The 24,276-nt window shown below is 48.1% G+C and overlaps 1 protein-coding gene across 1 annotated transcript; it reads left to right on the top strand.

Moving 5' to 3' along the window:
* Positions 1–4,957: 4,957 nt before the first annotated feature.
* ACOX2 (acyl-CoA oxidase 2) lies at positions 4,958–23,847 on the top strand. The gene is made up of 15 exons (XM_082487692.1): positions 4,958–5,044; positions 6,051–6,228; positions 7,458–7,620; positions 9,969–10,120; positions 10,602–10,709; positions 11,417–11,536; positions 12,003–12,118; positions 12,527–12,699; positions 13,789–13,951; positions 14,636–14,826; positions 15,972–16,133; positions 17,120–17,225; positions 20,096–20,313; positions 22,042–22,174; positions 23,099–23,847. Exons 2-15 carry the CDS (start codon positions 6,069–6,071, stop codon positions 23,159–23,161), a joined length of 2,028 nt encoding a protein of 675 aa, XP_082343818.1. The 5' UTR covers positions 4,958–5,044; positions 6,051–6,068; the 3' UTR covers positions 23,162–23,847.
* The last annotated feature ends 429 nt before the right edge of the window (positions 23,848–24,276 follow it).

The following is a 24,276-nucleotide window of genomic DNA, read 5'->3' as shown; positions in this document are numbered from 1 at the left end:
GCAGAAGATATATTGGACTATACCATCAGTGCCCCAAGTGAGAGGCAAATGCTCCGTGCAGAAAGCAACGGCTGGGTGTTTTCAGCATGGGTGTTCGTGGAAGCGTGCAGTGCCCAGGCAGCAGATCCCTGTGGATGCAGCAGACAGACAAACCGTTTCTTGCCCTTGGACTACTGAACTTCAGCCTCTCACCCGGCAGCTGGACATGCGCTACCACAGGGGCCCACCAAACGTCCTGTGGTTGAGAGGTGGGAATATGGTAATGCCATACCGGTGTGAGGCTGCTGTCCCGCTCACCCTGCACACAGCTGACACCTGCAGGCACCAGGGGCTATGGGGCACATAGGTACTGATGCAAAAGTATCTGTCAGTGCGTCTCGTCCCCTTTTCCAGGGGCCAGAGCCACCTTATTTCAGTTGCCACCTTGCAAAGCTAAAAATCTTCTTGCTGCTGGTGTATGTAGCAAAGCAGCACCACACGCGTTGCACCATGGATGGACAGAGCCTCCCATATTCATGGGGCTCCCATGCCCTGAGGTGTCCACATCTAGAGCTAAAATCGCGCCTTCAGGAAGATCTCAGCTTCTTGCTTCTCACATCAGCCCCGATACAAAGCCTAAACAGCATAACTCACCGACTGCCTTTCAACACTGGCTCTTGAATGGAAAGCCTCAATGGACCTAATCAGCTGGGAAGGTAATACCTGGTTAAACAATATCTACTATTCACATCTTCAGTGGATTCATACATAAAGTAAGGGAAACGGGGCGTTTGTCGCATATTTATTCAGAACTTACTAATCCATCCCTTAATCTCCCTGGTCCAGTGAGGTGTTTCATTTCAGAGGGCTGTTACAGGACCCAGCAGCTTGAGTAAAGCGTCTGAGGCACATCACGTGTGACGAGCAGTGATACAGGTATGGGGCTTCCGCGGGACACTGGACTATAAAAGCCCTTAACTCAGTTTCAGTCCTTGAGAGCCCCTCCTCACAGCACTGTCTCTGGGGCAGTTTTTAAGCCCCTTGCTCATCATGCTTATTCTAAACAAGTTTTTATTTCAGAAATCCAGCTCATATGGTCATTGTGGGTCAAACAAGATCTGAAAGGATCCATTATGTCCTTTCCAATTTGAAGCTTTGCATATAGGTTATGATCAAAGCCATGAGGAAGAAGCAGAATCGATCATTTTTTCAGGGGGGAGAAAAAGACAAATTTCTCCAAGAAAAAAAAAGGTGTTGCTAAGGATGCTTGTACATAGCTGTAAAGAATGCTGTATGATACTCCATAGATAACATCCGTTTAAATAAGAAGCCAGAAATACCGCACTGGGGCTTGTGAGGGGTTATGGCACAGATTAAGTAAACTCGATCAAAGAGCTCAAAAAAATTCAGCAAATTAATTTGTAATTTGGCCACAGATGGAAATGCACTCCAGGAGAGGCAATCTGTCGCTCCATATGCACCAGTGAAATCAGTGTTACCGGCTCACCCAGGCTGGGACGGGGGCATTTATGCAAGTCCTTGGGTGGGAGCCATGCGGTAAGGTCTGGGTGAGCCAAGCGCGCAGATCAGCAACGAAAAGGTTGAAAGTATTTTGCTGCGGTCTTTTGAGTATGCAAATATTATCTGGGAAAAAAAAAAAAAAACCACAACAAACAATCAAGGTGTCCCCCCCTTTGATGTGGTGTCCACCAAGCACAGAGCGGGGCTGCACATTGACGCAGTCCGGCATTGCTAAGGGGTGTCTGGGTCATTTTCAGCAGGTGTCCATAAGGGAAAGGCAGGGTCAGGTCATACTGCCCTAACTCAGGCTGAGCTAATAGAGCGACCAGAAACCCTTCCAGCGGTGGAGAGACAGCAGAAAGCCCTGACCCAGCTGCCCATGGGGACCCCGCGGGCTGTGAGCCAGGACCCAGCCGTACGCCCGCACACCGACCTACCAAACCGGCAACAAGCCACCGGCACGGGGAGCTCCCACGGGGATGGGACAGGCTGCAGCATCCCTGTGGCGCACAGCGCTTCGTCCCCAGCAAGAGCTGCAGGCTCCAGCCCTCTGTGACAGCACGTGGGAAATGATGCTTTTACTGTTCAAGCCTCGGCTTAAAAACTCACAGCGTTTTCCAACACAGCTCTTCTCACCCCTACGAACCGATAACCGCCTCCCTGGCTGGGCTCAGACCTGGAGCCTGTACAACCTTCACCGATGCTCTTGTGTTTCATGGTGCAGCAGCATGGAGGTGGCACCTGAAAAAATGTCAATGTAGGCATGACCGGGAAGATTTAGGGGTATCTTTGTGTCTCTTTTTCTTTTACATTAATTCCTCCCTATGCTCATAAAGCACATTCCTGAATAAATGTGGTGTATCCAGAAGATACAGGCAAAGTATTGATGGAAGACAATTTTTTGCACTGTGTATGTTGCCTATGTGGTATATAGTCTATATTCTGTGTTGGTGTTTACACATTTATATAAAAATATACGTCATGCAACTCTCCTTAATTAACTCACACTGTTTAATGTGGACACTTCTGAAGAAATAAACTAAATGATGATTGTATATTTTGCTCTTTTCCGCAAGGAACTGAAAAAGCTCCGAGGATAGGGGGGTTGGAGCTTGATGATCTTCAAGGTCCTTTCCAATCTAAACCATTCTATGATACAAGCAGACAACAGCCAAATAAACTGAATGAACATAAAAATCAGTGAAGTCTGACAGCAACTCCTTTGTTAGTGCTAAGTTACTCATCAACAGGCTGTTTTCATCATCTGCACCCAATGCTGCATTTATTGCTTATCCCCAGACTTCATCACAAGTTGCTGAAAGTTTAAGGGCACAAAAACTGTGGAATCAGGGTTTGTGCACTGAAACTTCCCATACGTTTGATTTCTAACTGGCCACGGAAGCCCACTTGCCTGGCAGGTTAAGACCCACAAGGCCAAGGAAACACATTGCCCTTAGATTTAATTTAAAAACTCGGGTTTGAACTGAAAGGTAATCCTCACACTAGTGAGCTCACTTCATTATTTTTAAACATTTTTAAAGTATTTTAGCAGCAACAAAAGATCACAATTAAATAGATAAAAAGAGAGGATGCTTCACGCGTGCAGGTCACACACGCCGTGCTCCCCGAGAGCCAGGGCTAAATCTGAAGGCAGCAAAGCAAACGAAAAGGACTTCTCTGTCTCATTAGTGATATCCTTAATGGCAGAGACACCAATTCCCCACACAGAACTCAGCGGAGACAGTACTTGGAGGCGTTTCTCTGACACCGTGTACCTGCTGGGATTGCCACACTGGGAGATACACAGCACTCCCGGCCCTCCGCACCCTGCGGCACTGGTGGGGGCACTCCGCTCATCCTTGGGGATGAGGGCACATTGACTAAACCCCTTCTTCGGTCAGATTTCCAGAACATCTTCCCACCTTGTTGCCGCTTATAATAATAGCTGACATGTTCTCCGACCATGGTGGGCTGCGTACTTCATTTCCAGGCACAAACCACACAAAGGGAAACGTCTTTGCCGGAGAGTGTGGTCTTCGGTGAGGCACGAGACCGGGGGAGTCAGGCAGGATGTTGGGATGTTGTAAAATGCTTTATCAACCTCTCACAGCCCCAGCCGGTGAGGTTCCGATGGGCTCTGGCCAAGACTGCTTACACCAATCCCACACCTCCTTTCATGCACGGATGCCAAAGGCGGTCCTTCATATTGTGACAGTCCTCTCCTACGGAAGAGAGTAAAAACCGAAAATTTCTGTTTTTTAAAGACAGGCTGCCTTTTAGCGATGCACAAACTGCTACATTGCCTGGATTTTTCTTACTGCCAGAGCTTTCAATGCCAGCTTTGCAATTTATGCAGGTCATGCTGAGACCTTCCCCATGCGCTCACTCCTGAAGAGCCCCCAGGCGGTTTGCTGCAGCGCAACTCCCTATCACAGAACCCTTATATTTTGCTGCCTAATTCACTTCTTGTTACTGCCTCAGAATTTGCAAATTCTGTTCTTCTTCCCCAAGCTAGCAGTATCCTCAGGCAGGCCCTGGCCAAACGCCCCTTCTCGGGAACTCTCCTCTGCCTATCCTCGGTACTTATGTATATTCAGATGATTTCCCAAAATTATCTAGAACTGCCACAGACTGACCGGTTTCGTGGGGTTAAAGCATCCTATGAGACCTGTGAGTCAGACGTGATACCAGAGATATCCAGGCTTATGGAAAAGGGGAAAAATAACACAATAATTGTGTGTGTGAGTGTTCCAACTCACCGCAACCAGGGTCTCTTGTGGATTTTGTTGGTTCCCACCACAGCCGCTGAGCTCCCTGGGCACCCGGTGGGCACTGATGTAGCTGAGGGAGGGGGGGGTGGGGGGGTGGGGGGGTGGAATCTCCAGCTCCTGCCCATGAGACACCAGGACAGACTGCGGGGGGGGGGGGGGCAAAGGCACCACATAACCCGGGGAAACCACCCTCTAACCCCCAGCACGACCCAGCCTGCGAGGCACGTCTCCGGTCTCCCGGTTTGCACCCCAAACTGCGGGAAGAGCTGCGGGCAGTGCGTGTGGTAACCGAGCTGGGAAAACCTCGAGCAAGTCAAATCCGTGGGCAAGGGGCGAAGAGAGCCCAAGGGCTGCTCTCCTCCATCCTGAACAGACTCAAAAAGAATAAAAAAATAAAATAAAAAAAGATTAAAATTACTGGAATACTGGGAGAAGGGCAGAGTGTCACTTTATGGACAGAGCTGGAAGTGCAGCCTCCAACGCACAGATAGCCCGAAGTGAGATCAGGAAAATGCCTTTTTTTTTTTTTTGAAATGCAGAAGCTCCAGCCCTTTCGGCAGCGGGAGCTGTGGGATTTTACGCCTCGCAGGCGCCCAGGCCGCTGCCGGCAGAGGTCAGCTCCGGCGCGCCGCCGCGCACACGCAGAAACACCCACGGGACGGGTCGGGCGCCGTTGGCCACGGGGACAAAGTCCCTGCAGCGGGGACGCCGGGAGCGCGGCCCGGGCAAGCAGGCAGCAGCCAGGCGGCTCCCCGAAGGACGCGCGGGACAAGGTACGCGGGGGTCTGCGTTTGCACGTAGCAGACGGACACACGGGTTTTTCTTACGCGGCCTCACGGAAGAGGGAGCTGGCGGCTGAGCCCTCCCGGTGCTCCAGCGCCGAGCCCAGAGCTTCCTCGGACGGCTCAAGGGCAGGTCCGGGTTACTCCAATCTTGTGTACTCAGCACGCTGCTTCCAGGCTTTTCTCCCTCCCGGGACGACAAGACCCCTGGAATTAAAGGTCTGTATATCAGAAAAGCAGGAATTAAAACCATTTTTGCAAGACTTTCAAGGGTTTAAATTTTCATACCGCTAACAATAGTTTAGGAAGGTATCACATATCACACTTCTTTATTAGCGTTCCTGCTACAAATCCTGCTAACAGGGGAATTACGAGGTTAGGAGTTAATGTAAAGCCGAGCCCCGCGGGAAGCAGGACAGAGGAGGGTGGGCAGAGCTGCCAGCGCCTGTGACCACCGGGCCAGGAGGCTCTTAGCCCTTAGCCCGTGGGCCAGGCAGCTCCCGGCGTGGGGAGGGGAACAGGCCAGGGCCAGAAACTCCCTTAAACATCAACACATCATTGTGGGATATTCCTGCAGTAACTTCTCATAAGATATTGGGGACAGACTGGTGAAAGAAAAAGATTTTACATTTAAAAAAACTCTCATAAAACCTGCATTTTGAGCTCTTAAAAGGGCTCTACATTTTCATTGTCCATACCATCGCAATGAGGACAAGACAGTGCCTAAATATTCGTGCAACCCCTGTTTGTTTAATTTTTTTAAAAACTAACATGGAAATGCGCCTATTTGCGTACAAAGTACATTCCTACACCCACTTTGCTGAGCACGGTGCCCTGCAACAGCTGTGCCCGCAGCGCTGGCAGCCACGTCCTGGGCTGCCTGTGCGGGTGCAACATCCTTGCCAACCTACCGAAACCTCTCCTCGCTGCGCCCAACACCTTCATCAACCGCCCACTGAAGGGCTGTCAGCGCCTAACGAGCCCCATCCCTTCCCAGAGCGGCTCAGCCTCCGGGATGGCTCTGCTGGAGACCGGCAAGTACTCGCAGGGCTCTGTCCTTGGCAGCGTGAACCCCGACCTCGCCAGTGAGAGGCAGACGGCCTCCTTCAGCGTGGAGAGACTCACAGCCTGGCTGGATGGCGGCGCGGAGCACACGCGGTTACGCAGGACGGTGGGTGAGTCGCCCTTCCGCGGTCCCTGGCTACGGGCTGGCACCGGGCATGCCTTCGTCCCCGCTGCTTCTGCTCCTCCTCTGCACGGTGGGCTTTGTGCCCACGGGTATTTGCTTATCACCCCTCTCTTAAAAAAAGTGGGAGCGTGGAGTTGGAGTCCGTGCTAGTGTAAATCAACACAACGCCTCCGCAGCCACTCCCGCTGTCTGAAGCTTTTCCCTCTCCCTGCTCCCATCCCCAGAACCTCTGGCAAGACTGGTTAAACTGGAATACAAGGGCTGTGGGTCACACGGGTGGGCATCTCTGTGCAAGGGGGACGCAGGCAGGGGCTAGCGCTGCTGCGCAGGGATGTACGCCACGCGTGAACCGCCGTCAGCGACATCCCCCCCGGCACATCAGGCTCACCCAGGTGGGGAATTCCTTGTGTGGGTTGGCTTGGCCGGGCTGAGCCACTCGGCACACCCATCACAAGTGAGAAAAATTACTGTGCTCAGAAAGCACAGAGGAGAGGAGGAAAAAAAAAAAAAAAAGAAAAAAGAAAAAAAAGAGAAAAGCTCTTCTGTTTCTGTAACTACCTGCATATGATACCCTTATTTAATGAAAACGGCACAGGCCACTGGGACTGCACACTCCACGGTGCAACCGGCGTTCAGTAAAACCTTAAATGTGAACGGACTCAAAGGTTTCAAGGCAAAAAGGGAGCAGCGGGAGCGCTCAGGCTGACGCAGAAAGAGCAAACCCCAGAGCCGCCTTGCAACGCCGCGAAGGGCTGGTGAAGTCCTGAGCCAAAGCGTGGGTGCCGAGTGGGACACGCAGCAGCTCTTGTCCAGTAGCCACCCTTTGGGCAGAACCCGGCTAACCGCAGCTCTCGCGGCCGTCACAGCACGGGAACAGCAATCAGAGGGACCCACGGCACAAAGTCAGCTCCAACGCCCCGGCCAGGGACGCTGCCCACCCCGCAGGGTCACTGTTTCCACTCAGCAGACCCCTCTCCCAGTCCCACTCGCTTCCCCTCCCCTCCTCCTTCCCCAAACCCACCGCTCTGCAGAGTTCGGCGGGACAGCCGTCAGAGACAGCGCTGGCAAAACAAACCCTGCCTGCGCTCACCCTACGACGTCACAGCATCGGCCCCCGCGGCCCCAGCCCTGCCCGCTCTGCCCCGAGCGGGGCTCGCGGTGCTGCCCACCCCTCCCCAGCCCCCGGAGGACCAACCCTTCTGTGTTGCTTTGCAGTCGAAGCTATCGAACGTGACCCTGTGTTTAGCCGAGAAAACCAGTATTTCCAGAGCCAGAACGAGAGGTACGAAGCAGCAGTCCGAAAGGCTGTTCACCTCCACAAAAAGATGCACGAGATGGGATGGAGTGAGAACGGACCGGAATTTAACTACATTTACAGGTGATTTTTATTTTTTTTTTTTAACTGTACAACTAATTTTTTGTTACAAGACTTGTATGCCAACAAGAAACGGCTTTAGCAAAGGCTGGGAGAGGCCAGCAGTTGACAGATAAGGTTTTGATGCAAAGGTGCTGCAGGTTTTTACTTTAGCAGCACTCCCGGGAGAAGGAAAATGATGACACACGGCAGGGAACTTCTCAGAGCAGCGCACGGGTACAGCGTGACAGATCACAGCAGTTCACATCCCCAGCACGATATTTCCACTTCAGCAAGCTCCTTGCCTGTGCTACGGCTCTCACACTGCTCCTCAGCCACTTTTAAACGTATAACCAAAACTGGAAGTGGTGCTGTTTCAGTTCTGTTACTGACTTCCAGATAAATTAAAAGTGACATTTTCTCTACCTAGAAAGCCCATATTGTATTTAAAAAAATACACACCAACAAAAACTTAGTTTGTAGGAATGGAATAAAATATTTTTCCTTAAAAAAAAATTCTTAACACTTTGCACGGGGTTGAGATCCACATTTTAATTTTAATTGCTCGCCCCTCCTTCTTTCCCCCCTTGCTAAATAAAAGCACCAGTTTGCTGTTGCCCAGTGCACGCTGTCTGTTTGGGAGTTACACACCCACTAAGAAGGTACAAGTTCAAAAGCAGCATTCAAAAGGGCAACGCCTGCACCTTACAAATCACCACTGACACTCAAAGTCACTTCCCAATATTTCACCACATGAGAGATTATAGTTTTTTACACGAAGCTCTTCACTACCTGCAGCGAGCAGGACCGCGAAAGGGGGAAGCCTTCCATGGAGAGCTCTTGGACCCCATCATTACATTCCCAATAAAAAGCAGCTCTGCACTCCTCCCCCAGAAGAAAAGATTTCCAAAACCTGGCAAAACCCAAGGCCTCTCCCACCGAGGTTTGCTTTTATCGGGCCCCTGACGCCGCGGGCTTCGGCACGGCCGGCCCTGCGCGGCCGCCCTTGGCGGGGTCAGAGCAGAGCCACCTCGCAGGACACTCGTCTGACGAAACCCCAGGTGAGCACCAGGCTCTTTCTGACAAAGTCCTGGTGCCAGGCACCGTGAATCACCTGCACACATTTAAGAGCCAGCTTTTGTAAAATCGCAGATAAAGTAGCATTATTTCTGGACGGACTGCCACGGGTTCGTTGTGTCTTCCTCTGTTAGCCAAAGCAATTTCCCTTTAAGTTCTTTGTTCATATTTCCACCACCCCCCACTTTTTCAGCACGGCTGCTTCTCTCTCAGGGCCAGTATGGCAGAAAGGGCGCAGTCATTTGTTAAACATAACAGGTATCTCTCTGGAATGAGACGGTCACTGCAGTAAAGCAACGTGCTTGCAGCCACGCAAAGCTACCGAGAACAGCACAGCCACTTATTTTTGGGTGTGGGAGGGCATGTACTTATATCCGTGAGGGGATTCAACCATATTCTGAGGAATCCCAGGAAGACAGACTATATTCCCCGTATTCTCTTAGGATTTCTCACACACACGCCAAAAAAAAAAAAAAACCCACCTTAAAACAAATGAGTTTCTGATTTGCACCGCGGAAAGCAGTGTACCCAAGTTCCCATACGCAGCTTCTGGAACAGTGCTTTTTGGGATGCATGCAGCCCTGTAAGGACCTGACCAGACAATAACCCAGGTGTCACAAGGACGTATTTGAATTTTTCCACAAGAAAAAGCCATCACAAGTCAGGCCAAATCGCCGTGAGCCCCAGTATCGTTCACTGGCAGTGGCTGACAGCAAACACCCAGCGAACAGTACAGCAACAAACCCAAACATACCGAGGTATTTCCCCAGAAAAGGAATGGGAAGGTCCAGGAAATCCAGGTCTCGGATGCCTACCTATGTAATCCAGTCCGACATACCCCACAGCGAATTGCCAGGGCTTGGGGGTTTTGGGGGGGGAGGTTTAGCTTAGCCTTAAAATGTGACTTAAATAATCAGGAAGAAAAATGCTATGAAGTCAACTAAAGATACAAAGGGCTCACAAGCTACCAAAGCCACAGGAGCTTTGGAGCTGGGCTGTGTTTTTAGGAGCTCAGCATCTGCTACCCAGAACAGATAATTCCTCCAAGAGCAAGTGAAATAATGAGCTAGCAACACTTAAGCAAACTATGTGATGAAAGAAGGAATAAGAGCAGCTTGGAAAAGCACTTTTCCTGCAATACTGTGTTGATGCTGGACACTGGGTAAGGCATGACAACACAGAAGTCAAAAGGCAGCCGGTGGTACTGTCTGGTGACCACCGCAGTGTCACTGCCTCGTTCATCACACCCCTGGAATGTCATCCGTGTAAAAATACCCCCTGTGCCTTCTCCGCAGGGCAGTGTCAGGAGACATCGCCTTTCTCCTTCACCGCATCTTCATGAGAAGTATCTCGGTGCTGGGCTCTGACAAACAGGTTGCCAAATGGATTCCTCTCGCCTCCCAGTATCGGGTGATTGGAAGCTATGCCCAGACTGAACTGGGGCACGGTAAGGCTGCAAAGAAAACGCAGTGTTCCCGTAGGACGAGAGACTCTGGCCCAGATTCTCGCGGGAGTTTGAGTCCACGCTGTCCATGCTTCACTGGGGCAGGGGTGGCTGGGGGGGAAATGCCACCTGTGCGTTAGACCTCCAGCATTCCCCTGCAAGCTGGAGATGCGCTGGCCTTGCTTTTGCCAAAGCGAAAGCTCATGGTTAGATAGTGGGCAGTCACCATCGGTGGAGGGGATCAGACAGGCAGTTTGCCCAAGTTGATGGTGGTCACCATGAACCTGGCAGCTTGCCTGAGTACCATGTGGCTCAAGAGATCTTTGCAGGAGATGGTGGGGTCACTGGGAGCATCATCCCGCGGTTCTCGTCAGCAGAGTAAACCACAAAACCCTGGTAATACCCACACCAGCCTCCAGGGATCCTCTACTCTCTCTATCCTTGCAATACACCGAGAGATTTTTTTTTTTTCTTTTTTTTAAAGGAACTTATCTTCAGGGTTTGGAAACAACAGCAGTCTTTGATATCGCTACGCAGGAGTTTATACTGAACACACCGAAGGTCTCTGCCATGAAGTGGTGGCCTGGAGACAGTAAGTACCACACAAAATATTTTGGTTTTCCCTCATTTGCCTCCTTCAGTTACTCGGTCTGCCCGCTCAAGCCCTGTGTTTGGGGCCCAGGTGCTAGCAGAGGACTTCGGTAAGAGATGCACACACCAAGAGGCGAGTAAGGGACCAAAAGGTTTTGTACAAGTTCAAAGGCCAGAAGGGAGCCAGCATCATCTATCAAGAGCCCTTGGGTGGCAGGGCTGGAGAACTCTCAGGGAGACTCCTGCCTCTGCAGGAATCGAACTTCTCTTCTTTGTAAATAATATTCAGACGATCAAAAACTGCAGGGAGGTCATCAGCATAATGGATCAGCATAAAGGATTCCTGGCTCCCTTCAGGGAGGTATTTCACAGAAAATAACGGAAGTTACTCCAACAGCCACAGCACTTCCCACTCTCGCAGCACTGCACGGCCTTTAGCTACTTGGTTTTTGTCGTCTGATGATGCAAACTGTTCATCCAAGCCTCACGGGCAGCAGCAGAGGCAGACGGATGACGCGACTCCTGAGAGCCAAGAGCAGGCTCAGAGCGCAGCTTTAGGTAATCTCCAGCATCCAGCAGCTGTGTCACACCTACACTGACCCACGCGTCAGGGAGACCTAACACACAACTCGCACTGACCGCTGCTAGCGTGGAAGTGCTTGCGCTGTACCTTGTCTTAAGGGGACGGGGCTGTTTTTCTTCTCACAGTGGGAAGGTCAGCAACCCACACAGTGGCCTTTGCTCAGCTGTACGTCCACGGGAAGTGCTACGGCGTGCATCCCTTCATCGTGCAGATACGCAGCCTTCAGGACCATTCACCCTGCCCAGGTAAACGACCCCGGACATCGCAGCGCTCGTGCAGGTGCTCTGCCTGTTTTGCCCTTAAATGTGTTGTAAAACATTGGGCCCAGGGAGAGAGTTATAACTGCCAAAACCAAACCAAGACAGATAGCCATGGCATCGTTATCCTTACCCGCAACCTTTTGATCTAAAGGAAGATTTAATGCATCCTCAGGCATAGCCAGACCAAGCCTTCTACTTAACCAGACGCCTGGGCTGCTCTGACCATCTCCGCGTTTAACACCCCAGTTCTGACCCCAGCCAACAGATGGATCACTGATACAAATGGCCACAAGGCATTCGGGTGCCTGCTTCACCCCTCGGGCGAGATCACCCATGCTGGGGAAGAAGCAGAGCTGAACGTGCCCTTCCTTTGAGATCCTCAGCCTGACACAAAACGGGGAGAAAAAAAGTTCCAGTGGAAGTAAGCAGGCTATGTTTTCTCCCGCTGCAGGCGTAACTGCAGGAGACATCGGTCCCAAAATGAATTACGAGCACATCGACAATGGCTACCTCATGCTGCAGAACGTGCGCATCCCCAGGGAGAACATGCTGAACAAGTTTTGCGAGGTATGTACGGACTCACATCAGACTCGCCTGTCAGACTCTCATTGCACAGCCAGAGAGCCAACAGGGACCTGCCTAAATTTAGGACAAAAATCTTCCTTTGAGGTGTCTACAAGTCTCTGCGGTTTTATCGAGGGCAGAATTTTCCTGAATCCAAAATGAAACTCAGTGTCAGGAATTCCACGTTCAGAGGTTGGGGGTCACGGGGCAGGCAGAACCCGTCTGAGCCAGCAGCAGTAAGAGTTTCTCTCTTAAAATGGATATGTTTCATCCACCATACATAAAAATATTTAGTTTTGCATTCAGCGAAGGGTTTCAATGTCCGTTTTATTCTATGCATAGAGATTGCACAGCCATCCTGGTATCAAAGTAGTGAAGAAGGTGGCATCTAACATCCTCTCTCTACTCTAGGTTCAACCAGATGGCACCTATGTAAGACGGGGGTCACAGAAGATTAATTATTTCACAATGACTACAGTGCGCATTTCCCTCATTTCAGACGAAGCTGTAATACCTCTGATGAAAGCTTGCACCATTGCCATCCGGTACTCCGTGGTTCGCCGGCAGTCCAAGTTAAAGCCCGGGTAATGCCACGCGAGTCCGCAGCAGTGGGAAGGGGACCATCCACCATGTTCCCCCGCACCAGTCTGTATTTCTAATTTTCATCTTCTCTCTGAGCACATCACTGGCTTGTTTCCTGGCCCAGACAGGGTATCACAAACATGCTTCCCTTTATTTACATTAATGGGCTTCAGTCAAAGTACAAGAGAATGTTTACAGTCCTTTCTGAGATAAGTTTCCTAGTTTGGATAGCTCAGCGGTTCACACAGGCAACTTATTTTTCTTATAACTGCCCTTCCTGTGTAACCCCATAACTCAGCAGAATCCAGACAAAGCAGACGAGTTGCTGAATTCTTATTCCACAGCACGCTACTAGTGGGCGCAATATTAAAATACCTTCCAACATCTGCAATTCCAACATCCACACTTTACAACACTGACTTTTATTAGTCTGGTAAGAATACCTGTAATATTTAAATAGATATTTTCCTTTGAACGGATTTCAAAAATTTCCACTTAAATCGCCTTTCAGCAGCAAGAAGATCCTAATGAGAACGTGGTTCGGTTCAAACACAAACAAAACGCAAGAGCACAGCATGCTGCTCTACTGTAATAGCCAATTCCAGCATTTGAAGTCCTAAGTGTAATAACCACAGCAAAAGTGGTAAAGAACATCTAAAAACAGCTCAGAAAGCTTAAAATAATTTAGAGTCGAATATTTTCAGATAAACTTATCTACACCCAGGGCCACGAAGATCTAGCTTGAAAAGCAAAAGTTTTTCAGGGTGCAGTGCCACCGCCTCCCCTGTAACACCTGCCAACTTGCAGTCCTCGAAGGCTTCACGCTCGTCCTCTCCCGCAGCCCCTGTTCCCTCTGTACCAACCGATGACACGCAGCCTTCTCTACTCTGGTAGGCTGGTTCACCAACGCAGCAGAAAAATCACTTTTTTTTCCTAGTCGGGCAGGTTTGCCGCCACGACATCAGCTCGGTCCTGTTCACATACTGCTTCTTGGTAATGAAAAATGCCGGGTTTCGTTAGGCGATGGGTAAACTAACAGTAGCTGTGCCCGCATCCGCACTTTCCCCACTTCATCAGCTGTCTTCCAACAGGGAAGAAGAAGCAAAAATCCTGGACTACCAGACTCAGCAAGAGAAACTGCTGCCCCAGCTGGCGGCAGCCTACGCCTTTCATTTTGTCAATGGCTACCTGCAGGGGCTGTTCGACAGGGGCTACAGAGAGATCCAGAAGAAGAACTTCGACACGCTGCCGGAGGTGAGCTGCGGCAGGATTAGCACTTCTCCTCTCTAAGTATCAAACTATTTTAGCAAACCGAACAAGCGTTCCTCTCGCCACTAGATAACTGGAAAAAGAGGAAGCACTCCGAGATCAAATGGCGTGTCCTATGTCCCCAACCAGTCTGCAACAGCATTTGCTTTACCGCCCCCAATTTTTCATTTTGGGAACTATTGCAGAGTGAAAAGTCCTTGAAAAGCATGTCCGTTTCATAAAACCCTTGTTCCGAGTAGCTGCTGGCGCAAAGCCTTATTTCACAACTTCACCTACAAATGCACATGTAAATATTCACTTCTGAGCCAAAACCAAAAATGTGACTTTTTAGATAGAACATAACATTTTGCAACTGGAAGCCTGAAAGGAAAACACACTCTGAACGAGGGCGGCCAAAGCTGCTGCTGGTTGAGAGAGACCCGAAAATGCCCAAACCGACCACAGTGTGCCCGGCACGAGGGCGCGCAGCGTGGCAGGCAGACAGCGAAGGCCAGGCTCGGGGAGCCGGGGGCTGCACCAGGGTGCAAGGCAGGATCCGACAGGGATTTCCAGCCCAGAAATTGCACAAAATTTAAAAAAAAAAAAAAAAAAAAAAAGGAAACTTATTCTGAGGGTTGCTTTAGAACACTTTCACCATTAACACTTTGCCTTATTTTTTCTTTCAAACAGCTCCATGCGCTTTCTTCAGGCTTTAAAGCCATGGTTACTCAGTACTGCACTTCAGGAGTGGAGATCTGCCTCCGGGCGTGCGGGGGACACGGTTACTCCTCGCTGAGTGGACTCCCTTCCTTGTATACTAAAATACTTGCCTCTTGTATTTATGAAGGGGAAAACACCATTTTGCTCCTGCAAACTGCCAGGTAACAATGCAAATCTGTTCATTTAAAAGCCTGCCCGCTCATTTATTCAACCTCTACCATTTCTTCTGCAAACCCAGCAAAACCAGCTACTCCTTTCTCACAGCGCCTTCTAAAAATACAGCTCAGGACATAAACTATTCATGTCTTCTGTCTAACAGGCACGGCGGTGTGTGGGAATCGAATTATCTCTTCTGTTTCTGGTTTGGGGACATATGCAGGTGCTGTTCTGCATAACCTCATTTTCCTCTCTGCCTAGTAGCGCAGCAAAAGCATTGCTATACAAGTTTTGCGGTTTATTTTTTAAGCAACCGACTTAACATGATATTGGTAAAGTGAGGTTGATTCAGAGAAGGCAAAGCTGTTGGATACTGAAAGCGGATGAGTCATGCTCCGGGAACACCGCTTTCCTCCGAACACACAGACTGACGATTATCCAGAGTAGATGAAATACAGGAGAAAGAAACCACAGCTGCTTGAACTTTTAATATCGTGTGGTTTTACTAGAAGGAGAAAACCAGTACGCTTCCCAGGGACAGACGTGCTGCCACGTAGCTCTGTGCTTCCATGCAGATGCTCCTGTGCTCATTATTGCCTCTTCTTGCAAAATCAGTGGTGAGGTCAAGAGAAATGCTGTAACTTTTTACTTCCAGACCTGGTCAGTCTAGGTCATAGCAGAGATGCCAAAAAAAAAATAAATAAAGGGAGTGGGCAATGCTCTTTGGACACGTGTTTAGCTCCAAGAAAGAGTCTCATGTTTGTTAACATGGGGATCGGCGGGTAAGACCAAACCACCATTAAGACGCCCAGAGCATTACGACTCAGGCTGCAAAGTTGATAATGTATCTCATCACCGTGCTGCTGAGACTGCTAATAGCCACAGCAAGCTTCTTCCTAAAAATCCATCACTACGGATTGCCACAGCATTAAATACCATAGACAGGCTACCCCTGAGACCCATCGCAGATCGGTTACTGTGAATACCGTGCAACACAAAAGGTCATTACTTGCTCGAGTCCATTCTGGACCACTGACGACACGGGTCACACGCTGCTGCTCCTCACCCAAGCCCACGTTACCTTTTGCATGACCATTTGCTGGGTGGGGATCACAACCATACCCTGCTCTCACTGTTACCCTCTCCCCAGGTTCCTGATTAAGAGCTTCATGGCAGCCAGCACTGGCCAGTCCGTTCCGCCATCTGTCACCTACCTGGCTGCAGTGAAACCCGGGAAGTGTCCGGCCAAGAACGAGTTGGATTTTCTCAGACCAGATGTTTACACTGAGGCCTATCAGCACACGGCAGTCAGGTCAGTACGGAGGCTGGAGGACAGGGTTTCTCATCAGAAACGTGTTAAGAGCTCAGCTTCTTCCTTGCTTTAAAGGGAGGTAAAATAACAGAAGTTACACAAGAATTGAGACCATCTGCTCCTTAAAAAGAAAAGGAAGACTCACACAGGATTGACAGCCATGTCAAATGTTCAATATGAAGCTTTCGCATTCAGAACATCAGAAGTTTTTAAGCCACGTGCTACCTAACAGCTATATTCCATAGAGTTGATTCTGTACTGAGCTGATGGCACTATTTAAGTAAATCCCAGACCCCATCACTGAGTTGCCCTCCAGTAAAACCTTTAGGCAACCGGACCCTGTGCAATTCTATACAGAAAGTTAAGATTTCACATACCTGTGAAACTGATGTTTGTTTTCAAATAATGCCACAGCAAACACAGAGCCTCTCCTTGTGCCTGTGGCCTTCAACCACACATTCAACTACTCAACACAGATAAAAACGAGATCATGAGTGGTCTCATTGGTATTATGTGCACATTTATGGGTCATATAGGTGTCATCTCTGAAAACCAGGAAAACAGACAAGTCTGCTGTCATTCAAATCGGAGTAAAGACAAAGCCATCCTTCCAAAAGCTTCAGCATCAATGGGAGCAGAATTTAGATCTCTGTGTAGAAAAGAAGAAACATAAATGTAACATCTGGGCAATATTATCACCGCTTTATTTTGGTTTGCAAACTCTCCTTACACACACACAACCCAAGAAAAACTCAGCAGACCCCCTGGTAAACTACCCTGGAAGCTGAGAAGGCAGAAATCCTTCAGCACCGGGGTACTCCGGGTGCTTCTCCCGATTTGTATTTAGATTTTGCATAATCTAAGTTCGCTCATACTGAGTGAAAATAACTTCAAATGTCAGAAATGCCATTTTTCCATACAATCACACACGAGTCTGGCGTGTGGGCCGCTATATTCATCTACAATTTGCTTTTTCAATTTTCCAGGCTCATAAGCAGCACAGCAGCTAAACTACAGGACTTGATTCAGTCTGGAGTCAAAAAGCACAACGCATGGAACCAGTGCATGGTGCAGCTGGTGCAGGCTGCGAAGGTTAGCAAAATTTATCTGCTTATTTGACATTTCTCTTTATGACACAATATGCAACAGAAATGGCATGATTAGCTTAAAGTCTCAGCGCTGTTTATTGTTTTCTGTTAGCATCTAAGGGACACCACAAAGACCAGAGCACCACTGTGGTCTGCATGGTGGAAAAATAGTAGTAAGAAGCAATTTCTGATCTGAAGAATTTGCCGTCCAAATAGGCAAGTAGGGAAAGACTTAGAGGGAATAGAAATAAAAGGGAGGGAAAAAAACCCAATCAAAAACCATAACAAAACCCATTCTCGGTTATGCCACCACTACTTGCAGAATCAGGCCTCCCACATCCTTCAACAAGAAGCCACCACCTCCCGCTAATGCTCATCTTTTTATAAGAATCCAGTGTTTCTGGCTGCCAGAGGAAACGCCCCCCAAAGCCACCCTACCGAAAGCTGGTGGAGCCACAGCAAGGGTGAAACACGCCTGGTATTTCTTACCTCTGCTGCTCTCACTCGGAAAGATAACTGCAGGGAAAACAATGAAAAGCAGTGATAAGTGCAATGTTAACTACTACTGAAAGAAAAATCAAATCAAAGCCAAATTAATAAGAGATTCAACACCAACTCCCAGTTCACGTGGATTAGAGAGGCAACCAGCACACCTTCAGCTGTAGGATCAGGGCAGCAGCATCAGCTCCCCAAAGCAGGGGTTAGTTAGTACAGAACTAAGCAGAAAAGAAAGCAAGAGGGGAGAAAAGCCCTAAATTTTAATGAAAACCAAAACCACTGATACTTCAGTACCTCCAAAAACCAAAATTCTTTTTTTTAATATGCAATTAAGCACAATTCCTCAACAATTATGGCGAAGGTCATCCTTCCTTCCTTCCTTCCTAAGATGAGGAAAGGAAGATTTTGAAACAGATCCATGGCTTATTTTAACTTAATTCAATTTTTTTAATGAAAAACATCGTGCTGTAATCTACCGTTCAGCCAGAGCCAACCCAAACTGAAATGGACTTAGCAAGAAGCTCCTGACAGGGAAAAAGGAGCCCTACACATGGGGGTGATACCATCCTGGTGATTTCATAGCAGGGGACAGCCCCCTTGTAGTCAGTCAATTAGATTAAGTCCTTGATGAGTCAAACACTTTCTCAGCAACAGCCGAGATCCTTTCAAAACCATTGGAAGCGTTGATCCACTAATACCAGTAAGGAGAGTTATAATCCTTCAAAACGAGAACTCGCCGAGTACGGCGGCAAAGACTCGATCTCCGCAGTAGCGTTTTTTTGTGGTCACCTGTCTGCTGTGCGTCACCCCCCATTTTCAGTTATACAGACTCAGTGGAAGCAGCAAGTATTCAATGCTGCGAGCTTGAAAGAGAGAAGAAAAACTCTGTAATTGCCTCTAGAAATAACAGAGAGCTCCTATAAACAACATGACGACTTTTTAAAATTACTTTCCCAAGAATTGCTTAAATGTAAATATATTTTTAGTGGAATGACACCGAAGCAAAACGGTCCTATTTGAGACTACCTCTAGAAAAGGCTCCGCCCAGCGCTCCCCGAACACGAGCCTGAACGAACAAGCCGTTCCCTCCTGCACCCACCCACTCAAACGGGTGGCCAAGGTCCCTGGGCTGAGGAGCAGGGGAGACCAGGTGTCAGAGGGGGGGCTGCAGTCCAGCTCTTGCTGGGAAGGGAGGAGGAGCACCTAGACACTTGGACTAGTCAGAAACAAAGCATTTCTGAAGAGCCTACCACGTGCAGAGGGCTGGTTGTGGTACTGGCAGTGGCAAGTGTGCTGCTAGACTCTTCAGAAAACGGGAGGTGGGCCCCAAAGTTTCTTAGCTACTTCAGGGAGAGGAAGGGGTACCCAAACCCCTTGAGTTCCCCCATAACTTTAAAACCTTGATAGCCTGCTGCCTTCTTGGGGCGCTTCTGTATTTCCTTCTTACTCCACACCTTCCCTGGAGACTCACCCACAGGGCTGGCAGGGCAGCTACAGGAACTGACACAGCCCTCAGCTGAGGAGCTCAGACACGGGGTACGGCTTTGCTCCACGCAGGTTAATTGCTCGAGTAGACACCCAGCTTCTCAGGCAGGTTCTGCAGTCCACGCTGGCCTCCACACTGCTTGACTGCGCCAGCAGGAAGAGCTGAAATACAGGTGTGCCACGCTTACACCCACCGCCGGGAGGAGAACGGGACAGCGGGGGTGCGAACCCACGCAGATACCACCACCAACCACCACCCGCAGTAATGTCAGCACAAGAGCCACCCCCACAAAGAGGTGGAGTCAGCCTGCTTCACTCGCTCTGGAGCTCGGCTAGCGTTTCTCTAACTTGGCCCTTAGACTCTCTACTGGTGTCTGATCCAGAAATTATCAGTTTACTTAAAAACCCAAAAGCAAGAGGTAAGTTTGGTGGTTGTTCTGTGACAACGGATGCTTTCAGAGCTGAAGCCCTACAGACACAGAGCCCAACATACCACGAGCGGAAAGTCTTCAACAAAAGAGTTTTCTCCTGTCGATGTATAACCAAGATTCACTTGCCAGCGGTCAACACCCGCACACTGCAGTGTTTCCATCACACAAACTCTTTGGGGTATGCATCAAAATTATTTAGAATAAGTACTACCATGATTTCTGAAGTGGATTTCTTAGAGTTTACAAATACCACAGGGCTGTCTGACCTCCAATTCTGTCCTCTACTGTCACTGTAAGACATGAATGCAAAAGGCCCGGTCAACCAGCAAACGAAGAATACAGACTGGAAAAGTGCCAAGGAAATGAAAAGGTTTTATATTCTTTGTGAGAACGTTTGAGTCACTTGGCCTACTAAAAGTGTTTTGAGGTGCATTCACTGTTGATTGCGTTTGTTTTCCAGGCTCACTGCCACTACATCACGGTGAAAAACTTTGCAGAAACTGTGGAAAAACTCGAGACCAAGGCTGGCATCCAGAAGATTATGAAACATCTTTGTGACCTCTTTGCATTGCACGGCATCTTCTCCAACGCAGGATTCTTCTTGTATGACGGATACATATCTGGAGCGCAAATGGACATGGTCACAGCATCATACCTGGACCTCCTGGCTATCGTTCGGTGAGCTGCCCCAGCATGAGCAGAGATACACAGCTATTTGGTGTGTCCCTGTGACAGATATAAAAAATGGTGCTGCTGTACCTATGGCAACACCTCCAAAGGCAATTCACCTCACTCGGTTTTTATTTTCTTTGCCTGGCAGCACTAGAAATTGATTGAAACATCTACACAGAGTTCATTTTCACAGCAAAACAGACCTAAGTGTCCAGTTCCTCCGCAGTCTCTAAACTGAAGTTCTGTAACATGAAATCTTAAATTATAGATCAGGAATTACCGTTTGCAGGAGAGCAGAAGCAGGAAAACAGGTAGTCAGAGCAGCACTGGCGGGAGACAGCCACAGCAACTGATCACACGCTGCAAAATCTGCTTAAGCCGCAGCTAATACAGCCTACTCTGTTGCCATGGCCGAGTTGCAGCTGGTACCCAAACAGTCCTGCCTACAGCTAGCTCGGATGCATCTGCTCGGCACCATTTACTACTACGCCACTTCTGAGATATGCTCAGGTTTTAACTTACCACAAGGCTGACAAAGGCTTTTTCACAAAGGGTTCATCTTTCACTACTCAGAGCTGTTTGTTAAGAACAGATTAATTCACGGTGCAGAGAAGTGAGTTAGTACTGTATGCAAAATTCTGCTTAAGCCACCTGGAGAGAAACAAGCATACACCATAACCGAGAGCTGAACAGGACTGAGCCGAACAGCAAGCCTTTTCAGGAACGATCACAGAATTTGACATAAGCGGTAAGCTTAACATTTTTGAAAGCCTAACGCTTTGTCATCTCTGGAACTCATTGCAACTTCTCTGGGTTAGCCCATGCCTAGTTAACAAGAGTCAAGAATGGAGTGGGTATTTACCTGAGCAATTAAATCAGCTATTTACAATTAGGAGAAAGGATACCAATGCTTCCCAGCCTGTAACAAAAACCCCCAAACAGCCCTTCCCAAAAGGAACTGGTAGATGCAAATGCCAACATTTAAGCAGACCACTTTGCATCCCTGTACCTCAGGCGTGGGGTACAGACAGCACGACTTCCTACGCCCAGGACGATGGGAGGACAAGGAGAAAGAAACCACCTGCTGCTTAGGAGAAGATGCTGTCATTCCATACTTACCCTTACGCTCTCCTCTGGCTACCTGTAGCTGACTGCTGTCAGGTTGGCCCCTGGGCTAGATGGGCCCTCGGCGCGGTTCAGGGTTGCTTTGTTCTTACAGACGCAAAGACAGTAGACGACTTGACACTCCATGATGAGGTAATAGAAATACTTAAGACTAGACGAAGGCTGGAGATCAGCAAAGCGCTTCACATCAGTCTAATAGCAGCCTTATTCCATTTTGTAAGACAAATACATACAGCATAAGAAAAACAAAACAAACAACAACAACAAAAACAAACCAAAAGCAAGAACTGGCAGAGTCTGATGAGAAAACACCTGACAGAAGATTGAGGTCTAAATTAGGGAATTAGGGACAGTCCCCAGATGACTACAAGACCCTACAAATACCCATTCACCAATACAGACTGCTCAGGGCATTAGTAGAACACGGGGCTGAGGAATCAAAACAAGCAGGATTTTCCCCACAGCGTAGGCAAGGGGAAAAACTGGCACAAGCATTTTAGACCGAGGGACTTGGGACAACTGACTTTCAAGTTTACTTTTGACTTATTTTAATTCCTTACAAAGCAATACGTACTTCAGTAATATGGACGTCATTCCTCTGCTCCGCAGGAAGGACGCCGTTCCACTAGTGGACGCTTTTGACTTCACAGATAAGAGCTTGAATTCTGCGCTTGGCAGTTACGACGGACAGGTTTACCAACGGCTTTACGAGTGGGCTCAGAAGTCACCGACCAACAAGCAGGTACGGATGCGGGATTACAGTCGGGGAACTTCCGCATTAGCCGGAGCAGAAATTGCTTGCTTTTCTTTTAATAAAAGCAATACAGATAAAGTAAGTGGAATAAGAGCCTTTAGTTCTTAGTATCTCACTCTGAACAACAACCTGTGGTGCTCCAATTATGCCACCCGTAGCCTTAGCTCAGACATCTAACCCAACGAGGAATTACAGCCCCCAGAGTAGTAGAGCTTGTACCCAGAGCTGGACTGTCACGTGCCACCAACGTGGTTTTGTTTTAAACTGATATCACTGAGGTTACATTGTATAAGATAAGCGAAACCAAAAGTCTGTTTATGTATTATGGAACGACACTAGATGGCTGCAAGAGCCACTAATTGCACGGTATTTTCCATACACTGGTACTTTTACTAGTGCAATACTTAATTTTTTTTAATAATATGTTTAACCAGAAAGAGTATAAATGTTAAACAAAGCAATTTCATCCTGCGTGGTCTTTAGCACTTCACTTTCACTGCTTAATTCTTCCATATAGCGGAAGAATGCAAAATTCTGCACGATGCAAATAGCTATTGCTCTGTTTGAAAACTCATTTTGCCATAAGTGAGATTTTTACTGTGGTAATCAGCAACCCTTTGAAATTCTACAGCTGAACACAAAATTTGCCTTCAGCAAACATTCAAGTTCAAGCACATTTTTTGAAGTTACATAGTATGTGTTCCATTTGGGATGAGTATTGTGCACTGCTTATGAAGGACAGCACATACTATCGAGAAACAGACCTTGCATAGCTGAAATATCGGCTGTTTGGGGTTTTTTAAATAGCCTAGCTTTCTGTATTTCAGAGATCATTCTTAAGAAAAAAAAAATATTGCCTTTTCCTGCTTCTTAATTACCATTAATTCCCTTCCACATTCTCTTTCTGAACAGATAAGCCCAGCCTATGAGAAGTATTTGAAGCCGCTTCTTCACAACACGCTATCGAAATTATGAAGACCACGATCTACGGGAAGGCCACACATTTCCTCCTGTCCTTTGCGCAGCAGTACATTTATGAAGCATCAGTAATGACTAACCAGAATCAACAATCAGTTGCTTACTCACAGCTGCAACAAGTATGAAACAAGATTCTTAGCCAGCCATTTGCATTTAATCAGACAGAAGCCAAACAGTGCTGAGTGGTACCCACTGCTACGAGGCAATCTAAGCAGAAACAGCCTAGGGTTTGCTGCTTTCTAACCTGGAGTGTCCCGATACCATCAAAACTATGCCATTTGGCTTTCTTATTCTTTTTCTAAATCCACTATATGACAATTAATGACAAAAAAAAAAAAAAAAAAAAAAACCAACACAACACTACATTATGAGCTCCCCTCAGTCTGTTATAACTGTACAGTGCCTTAAAAAGAAATAACCAAAACACGCTTTACTGAAAAACACAAGGAAGGTAAAATTATGCTCCTTGGTTTCTAGGAACAACTTGTTCTCTTACATCAAGAAGTAGATTAGAAAGTGCATCTGTTTGGACTTTTAAAATAGCTCTTAACTCGCTCAGCAGCGGAGCATTCCTGGCTAATGAAGATTCAGACAAAGAGATGCCAACTCCAGTCTGCAGCACTTACTTTCCCATCAGCAGAGCTGCTCGTACTGTCTTTCTATAAATCTCGGGCTCCAATAAAGTGTATTATTTGGAATACTGCTTCTCTAATTATTATACTTCATAATTATGGAAAGGGCAGGCTGATCCAGGCCAGTCATTAATTTGCTAGTAAATGAAGTGTTGCAAAGAACATCTTGTGATTATAATTCAATGCCAGTTAACACAGATGTTTCTTACCACATGTTGCGGGAAGGAAACAACCCCTTTTCCTGAGTTTCATCAATTCAGCTCTCCCCCCCCACCCCCACCCCCCTTATAGAAAGAATAAAGCTCTTGCTGCCTCATATTACAAAAGTCAACCCCCCCCAGTGTATGAAAGGGGGAGACAAAATATGACAAATATACCTCTGAGACGGGCCTTCTGAGGGACAGACAGGATGGGAAGCTCCCACCTTCAAGACCAGCAGCTACCGTAGAAATCCAGACCCCCGGCTACATCCCCAAGGAG

This window comes from Vanellus vanellus (genome assembly GCF_965231255.1).
Source record: "Vanellus vanellus genome assembly, chromosome: 9".
Lineage (NCBI taxonomy): Eukaryota > Metazoa > Chordata > Aves > Charadriiformes > Charadriidae > Vanellus > Vanellus vanellus.
This window is presented reverse-complemented; position numbering and strand designations above follow the sequence as displayed.